A 6,967-nucleotide genomic window follows, 5' to 3' on the forward strand; every position below is an offset into this window, starting at 1 on the left:
GGTGGGTGTGGGGCACACAGCCCCCCCATTCCAGTTCAGGTGCAGGTGGGTGTGGGGCACACAGCCCTTGTTGGCTGGGGACAGCCACTTCCTGTCCTCTTCACAGCCTATGTCCACTCTCTCACGGGATGATGGAGCAGCGGGAAGATCCAAATTTGATGGAGGCCAGGCCCTACTTTTGCCCCGACCTTGTAACCCTGACCGCAGCCCTTGGCCACTCTCAGCCTCCACTTTCATCAGGCGGAGTGGGCACCGGAGAGGACGCTCTGTCCGGAGGATTCCTGGAGAGGAAGGGCCGGGTCTGGGCTGGCCTCCCTGGGCCCTAGCACATGCGGGAAACTGGGCTCAGCTCCTAGCCCTGCCGTCTCCTTAGGAGCTTGCCTGGGGCTCAGGAGGTCAGGCCGTGCCCTGAGGAACTGGGTGGGTGCCGAGCCTGGCGCTGGGCTGGACTGTCCAGTGCCCGGGGCGGCCCCGGCCAGGTTCTCCGGAAGCCCCTTCGGAGGCTTTCCTCCTGCTGCTCCTGGGCTCACGGACAGCGGGACATGTGTCTGCTTGGACATGTGGTCGGGACAGATGTGGGCAGAGTGAGGGGGAGAGAGAAGGAGGAGAGAGACACCGAGGGATGTGAACAAAGAGATGCACGGGAAAGCAGGACAGAAAGAGCAGGGCTGGTGCAAGCCACCGCCTCCTCCCAGGGAGCGGTCTGCTGGTTTCTTGCCTGTCTCTCTCCCCTCCCCTCCCCTCCCCGCCTCACCCCCTCTCAGTGGAAGAGTCTGGAAGATCAAGTGGGAGGAAGGGCCTTGTGCTCAAGTGGGAACTGGAGGCTGCTGGGAGAAGTGGCTTTGTTACTTTGTTCCTAGATAAAAACCATCTGGCATTGGGTGAGCTGCCTGGAAGTGTCCCTGTTCCCTACTGTTGCTTACACGTGTGTGCTTATATGCCACGCTCATAGACAAGGACCTGCACACCTGCAGGCACCGTGTGCAGAAGCACAGTACACACCTGACCGCGTGCACTCTACCGGGGTGCTGACCCAGCGCCTGCTCGGCCCTGGCCACTGTCCGGCCTTTCAGCCGTGGTGCCTGCCCTCCTTTGTGCCCCTGGCTGCCCCCATGTGGCTGCCCGGTGATCAGGAGCCCTGTGCCCTCCCCGCCCAGGCCTGACAGGCATCTGGCCCCTTCCCACCTCACCCCTGCACACCTCTGACCCTTGCGGGGACGGGACTCTGGATGAGTGGGCAGTTGTGTGTGGCTCCTCATGCCCCTCTACCTCCATCCAGAGGAGGCCAGCAGCTGGCTCCTTGGCACCGCCAGCCTGCAGTCCCCAGAAGCCCTCCTGCTTGCCTGGCAGAGCTTCCACCGGAAGCACCCTGTTCGCCAGTTCTCAGCAATGCCATCCCCCCCCACTGGGGACAGGAGGGAAACCAGGCGTGTTGGGAGTGTCCTGCCAGTGAGCTAGGCTGCGTGGAGCTGTTCTGCCTCAGCCACTCCTCGGCCCACGGCCCTGAGGCCAGAGTAGGTGGGGCGTGACCAGCCACGTGCCTCCTGTCTTGGAGTCTGTATGTTGTAGCCAGAAGAGAGGCGTGTGCTGGTGTCAGGAGACCTGGGTTCTGTGATGGTGCGACCTGGGTCAGGCCATTTCCTGTCTCTGGGGTTCCGGCCTCTCCTGTACACCGAGGGGCTGGGCAGGATGACCTCAGAGGGCCGTTCAGGACCCTCGGAATCTGAGGGTTTGTGGCTGGACCGTGGTACCTGAGGACGCTGGCCCCTCGCTCTCAGTGCACCATCTGAGCTCTGCAGGAGAGTCAGACCTTGAGGGAAAGCAGTCCCCGTGCCACCCTAGGGAGGGCCTCCTTCCGCCTCAGTCACGGTGAGCACGGCCAGGGGAGGGGACTGGCAAGGGACGCACCCTCGCAAAGGGAGGGTGGTGTTTCTGCGACACCCAGGGCACAGGCTGCTCCCACAGGCCAGCTGCTTGCCCAGCAGCGCTGCAAGGGAGGTGGGATCCTGTGGGACTCCGGGCCCTCTCCTCACCCCTCGGCCCGCTGCTCCCACTCCTGGGCGTGAGGCCCCTGGGCCCCCCAGGTGTTATGGGCCCCTCAGACGTTGTCCTGATGGTGGAGACAGGGCTGAGCCATTAGGAGGAGTGGGATGGGCCTCACCCCGACTGCTCCTGGGCTGACCCTAAGCGGAGCACTCGGCCTCCCTCCACCCACCACGTGGGCACAGCGCAGCTGGAACGGAGGACAGCACTGTATACAGCAGGGGCTTAATCCCTGCAGGCTGACCAGGGGAGGAGTGGGAGGAGTGGAGATAGCTCCCCGCCAGGGCTCTCACGAAGGAGCTGGATGGTGAAATCTCCTTTCTCAAGGCTCCCTCTTCCCCGCCCACTCTCCCCTAGATTTCTAATAAAAAGTTCTTGGTCTTGACTTTCGAGACCCACTTTGTACTGAGCTCCAAAGGCTCACAGCATGGCTGGGGGTTAGGCAGTGGGGTGGGTGGGAGTGTGGGTGAGCCGACCTGGAGGCCCTTGGCTGACACCATATGCCCCCGATCCCCAGGAGGTGGAGGTGAGTACTGCCTGGGGCCCTATTGCATATGGTCACTCTGTAGCCGCACGCTCTACTCCCCCTCCTCTCTTTGCACCCTCACCCTGACTTCCCTGTAGCATTCAGTGTGGGATTATCCAAGGGGAAGCGGGGAGAGATGGGGAGAGGATGGGGGTGGAAAAGGAGCTTATGGGAGAAGCTGGAAGGGATTCTGGACATGGGTTTAGGGGAATAGAGGTTTGGGGGATCCCATTCCAGTTCAGGTGTAGGTGGGTCTGGGGCACACAGCCCCCCCATTCCAGTTCAGGTGCAGGTGGGTCTGGGCACACAGACCCCCCCATTCCAGGTCAGGTGCAGGTGGGTGTGGGCACACAGCCCCCCCCATTCCAGTTCAGGTGCAGGTGGGTGTGGGGCACACAGCCCCCCCATTCCAGTTCAGGTGCAGGTGGGTGTGGGGCACACAGCCCCCCCATTCCAGTTCAGGTGCAGGTGGGTGTGGGGCACACAGCCCTTGTTGGCTGGGGACAGCCACTTCCTGTCCTCTTCACAGCCTATGTCCACTCTCTCACGGGATGATGGAGCAGCGGGAAGATCCAAATTTGATGGAGGCCAGGCCCTACTTGTGCCCCGACCTTGTAACCCTGACCGCAGCCCTTGGCCACTCTCAGCCTCCACTTTCATCAGGCGGAGTGGGCACCGGAGAGGACGCTCTGTCCGGAGGATTCCTGGAGCGGAAGGGCCGGGTCTGGGCTGGCCTCCCTGGGCCCTAGCACATGCGGGAAACTGGGCTCAGCTCCTAGCCCTGCCGTCTCCTTAGGAGCTTGCCTGGGGCTCAGGAGGTCAGGCCGTGCCCTGAGGAACTGGGTGGGTGCCGAGCCTGGCGCTGGGCTGGACTGTCCAGTGCCCGGGGCGGCCCCGGCCAGGTTCTCCGGAAGCCCCTTCGGAGGCTTTCCTCCTGCTGCTCCTGGGCTCACGGACAGCGGGACATGTGTCTGCTTGGACATGTGGTCGGGACAGATGTGGGCAGAGTGAGGGGGAGAGAGAAGGAGGAGAGAGACACCGAGGGATGTGAACAAAGAGATGCACGGGAAAGCAGGACAGAAAGAGCAGGGCTGGTGCAAGCCACCGCCTCCTCCCAGGGAGCGGTCTGCTGGTTTCTTGCCTGTCTCTCTCCCCTCCCCTCCCCTCCCCGCCTCACCCCCTCTCAGTGGAAGAGTCTGGAAGATCAAGTGGGAGGAAGGGCCTTGTGCTCAAGTGGGAACTGGAGGCTGCTGGGAGAAGTGGCTTTGTTACTTTGTTCCTAGATAAAAACCATCTGGCATTGGGTGAGCTGCCTGGAAGTGTCCCTGTTCCCTACTGTTGCTTACACGTGTGTGCTTATATGCCACGCTCATAGACAAGGACCTGCACACCTGCAGGCACCGTGTGCAGAAGCACAGTACACACCTGACCGCGTGCACTCTACCGGGGTGCTGACCCAGCGCCTGCTCGGCCCTGGCCACTGTCCGGCCTTTCAGCCGTGGTGCCTGCCCTCCTTTGTGCCCCTGGCTGCCCCCATGTGGCTGCCCGGTGATCAGGAGCCCTGTGCCCTCCCCGCCCAGGCCTGACAGGCACCTGGCCCCTTCCCACCTCACCCCTGCACACCTCTGACCCTTGCGGGGACGGGACTCTGGATGAGTGGGCAGTTGTGTGTGGCTCCTCATGCCCCTCTACCTCCATCCAGAGGAGGCCAGCAGCTGACTCAAGGGGCCAAAGAGCTGCCTGTGGCTCGCGAGCTGCAGTTTGCCGACCACTGCCCTAAGGTGAGCTACCTGGGGAGAGAGTGAGCAAGGAGGAAGCCGCATCGTTTATGACCCAGTCTCGGAAATCCCTTGTTACTTCTGCCACTTCCATGTGTTAGGAGCGAGTCAGAAGTACTGCCACTCTCCAGAGGAGGAGAATTAGCCTCCAGTCCCCAGAAGCCCTCCTGCCTGCCTGGCAGAGCTTCCACCGGATGCACCCTGTTCGCCAGTTCTCAGCAATGCCACCCCCCCTACCCCCCCACCCCCCCACTAGGGGAAGGAGGGAAACCAGGCATGTTGGGAGTGTCCTGCCAGTGAGCTAGGCTGCGTGGAGCTGTTCTGCCTCAGCCACTCCTCGGCCCACGGCCCTGAGGCCAGAGCAGGTGGGGTGTGACCAGCCACGTGCCTCCTGTCTTGGAGTCTGTATGTTGTAGCCAGAAGAGAGGCGTGTGCTGGTGTCAGGAGACCTGGGTTCTGTGATGGTGCGACCTGGGTCAGGCCATTTCCTGTCTCTGGGGTTCCGGCCTCTCCTGTACACCGAGGGGCTGGGCAGGATGACCTCAGAGGGCCGTTCAGGACCCTCGGAATCTGAGGGTTTGTGGCTGGACCGTGGTACCTGAGGATGCTGGCCCCTCACTCTCTGCACCGTCTGAGCTCTGCAGGAGAGTCAGACCTTGAGGGAAAGCAGTCCCCGTGCAAAGGGAGGGTGGTGTTTCTGCGACACCCAGGGCACAGGTGTGAGAATCACTTTTCCCAGGTGCTATGGGCCCCTCAGACCTCGTCCTGATGGTGAAGACAGAGCTGAGCCATTAGGAGGAGTGGGATGGGCCTCACCCCTCAATGCCATGGGCCTCACCCCGACTGCTCCTGGGCTGACCCTAAGCCAGGCCATTTCCTGTCTCTGGGGTTCCGGCCTCTCCTATACACTGAGGGGCTGGGCAGGATGACCTCAGAGGGCCTTTCAGGACCCTCGGAATCTGAGGGTTTGTGGCTGGACCGTGGTACCTGAGGATGCTGGCCCCTCACTCTCTGCACCGTCTGAGCTCTGCAGGAGAGTCAGACCTTGAGGGAAAGCAGTCCCCGTGCAAAGGGAGGGTGGTGTTTCTGCGACACCCAGGGCACAGGTGTGAGAATCACTTTTCCCAGGTGCTATGGGCCCCTCAGACCTCGTCCTGATGGTGAAGACAGAGCTGAGCCATTAGGAGGAGTGGGATGGGCCTCACCCCTCAATGCCATGGGCCTCACCCCGACTGCTCCTGGGCTGACCCTAAGTGGGCCAGGTCTTAAGCTGTCTGTGGTGAAGACATAGGGATGCTGGCCTCCAATGAGAGGCTCTAGAGGTCAGAGGACCATAGCAATGAAAGGCCAGTGCCCAGTGCCCCACTCATCCAGAGATCACGGGTCTGAGGGTGGGCCTCACTGAAATCCCCGTCTCTCCCTCTCTCCTGCTTCGTTTCCCACGGCCTGCTGCTGCTTCCCGATCCCCAGGAGGTGGAGGTGAGTACTGCCTGGGGCCCTATTGCATATGGTCACTCTGTAGCCGCACGCTCTACTCCCCCTCCTCTCTTTGCACCCTCACCCTGACTTCCCTGTAGCATTCAGTGTGGGATTGTCCGAGGGGAAGGGGGGAGAGATGGGGAGAGGATGGGAGTGGAAAAGGAGCTTATGGGAGAAGCTGGAAGGGTTTCTGGACATGGGTTTAGGGGAATAGAGGTTTGGGGGAGGCCGCTGACAGGGCCTGGGTGGACAGGGGTCAACTGAGCAGCCATCAAGATGGTGAAAAATTTACATGTGCAAGCAGCGGCCCAGCCCTGTCCTGCCTGGGCCTGGAGTTGAACCTCTGAGATGTGAGTCTTAGCCCTTCCCTTCTCCACCCCCTCTGTCCTTTCCTAGGATGATTACATCAAGAGCTGGGAGGACAGTCAGCAAGGAGATGAAGGTAACATGCCCCTGCCAGGCCGGGGAAGGTGACTGACACCCAGGAAGCCTTGAGGCCAGAGGGCAAGTCCTGACCCTGGGCAGCCAAGGAGCTGAGGGGCTCTGGTTATCAAGAGCTGCTGGAGGCAGGGACTTGGGGGCTCAGAAGCGAGGCTGGGGGCTCCCGGGATCTCTGGCACTGACTCCCAGCTGACCTGAGTTCTGACCGTGTGCCTGCAGCCCTGGACACCACCAAGGACCCCTGCCAGAAGGTGAAGTGCAGCCGCCACAAGGTGTGCATCGCCCAGGGTTTCCAGCGGGCCATGTGCATCAGCCGCAAGAAGCTGGAGCACAGGTGAGCGGTTTGGGGAGGCCGGAGCCCTGGAGAGGGTTTGCTTCAGGAGCGAGGGCTTGACTCACCCGCTCCTGTGTATTAGTTACCTATTGCCGGGAAACAAACGACCTCAAAATGCAGTGTCTTAAAATAACAAATATGTGTTAGCTCACATTTTATGAGGGTCAGGAATCTGGTTCTGTCAGATGGTTCTGGCTCAGGGTCTCTCACGAGGTTACAGTCAAGATGCTGGCAGGGCTGTATCATCTGAAGGCTGGACTGGGGCTGGAGGATTCACCCCCAAGCTCCGGGCACAGCTGTTGGCCAGAGGCCTTTGTTCCCAGTCACGTGGGCCTGTCCGTAGGGATTCTTGAATGTCCTCACACC

The 6,967-nt window shown here is 61.5% G+C and overlaps 1 protein-coding gene across 1 annotated transcript in view; it reads left to right on the forward strand.

Annotated features, from left to right (window-relative positions):
- Positions 1-1,257: 1,257 nt before the first annotated feature.
- SPOCK2 (sparc/osteonectin, cwcv and kazal-like domains proteoglycan (testican) 2) overlaps positions 1,258-6,967 on the forward strand; it is a 27,726-nt gene continuing 22,016 nt past the window's right edge. The window contains exons 1-4 of the mRNA XM_014538412.1: positions 1,258-1,371; positions 2,486-2,569; positions 6,223-6,268; positions 6,487-6,601. Coding sequence (XP_014393898.1) covers positions 1,258-1,371; positions 2,486-2,569; positions 6,223-6,268; positions 6,487-6,601 — 359 coding nt within the window. The remainder of the gene's footprint in view (positions 1,372-2,485; positions 2,570-6,222; positions 6,269-6,486; positions 6,602-6,967) is intronic.

Source organism: Myotis brandtii, unplaced genomic scaffold (genome assembly GCF_000412655.1).
Source record: "Myotis brandtii unplaced genomic scaffold, ASM41265v1 scaffold190, whole genome shotgun sequence".
Lineage (NCBI taxonomy): Eukaryota > Metazoa > Chordata > Mammalia > Chiroptera > Vespertilionidae > Myotis > Myotis brandtii.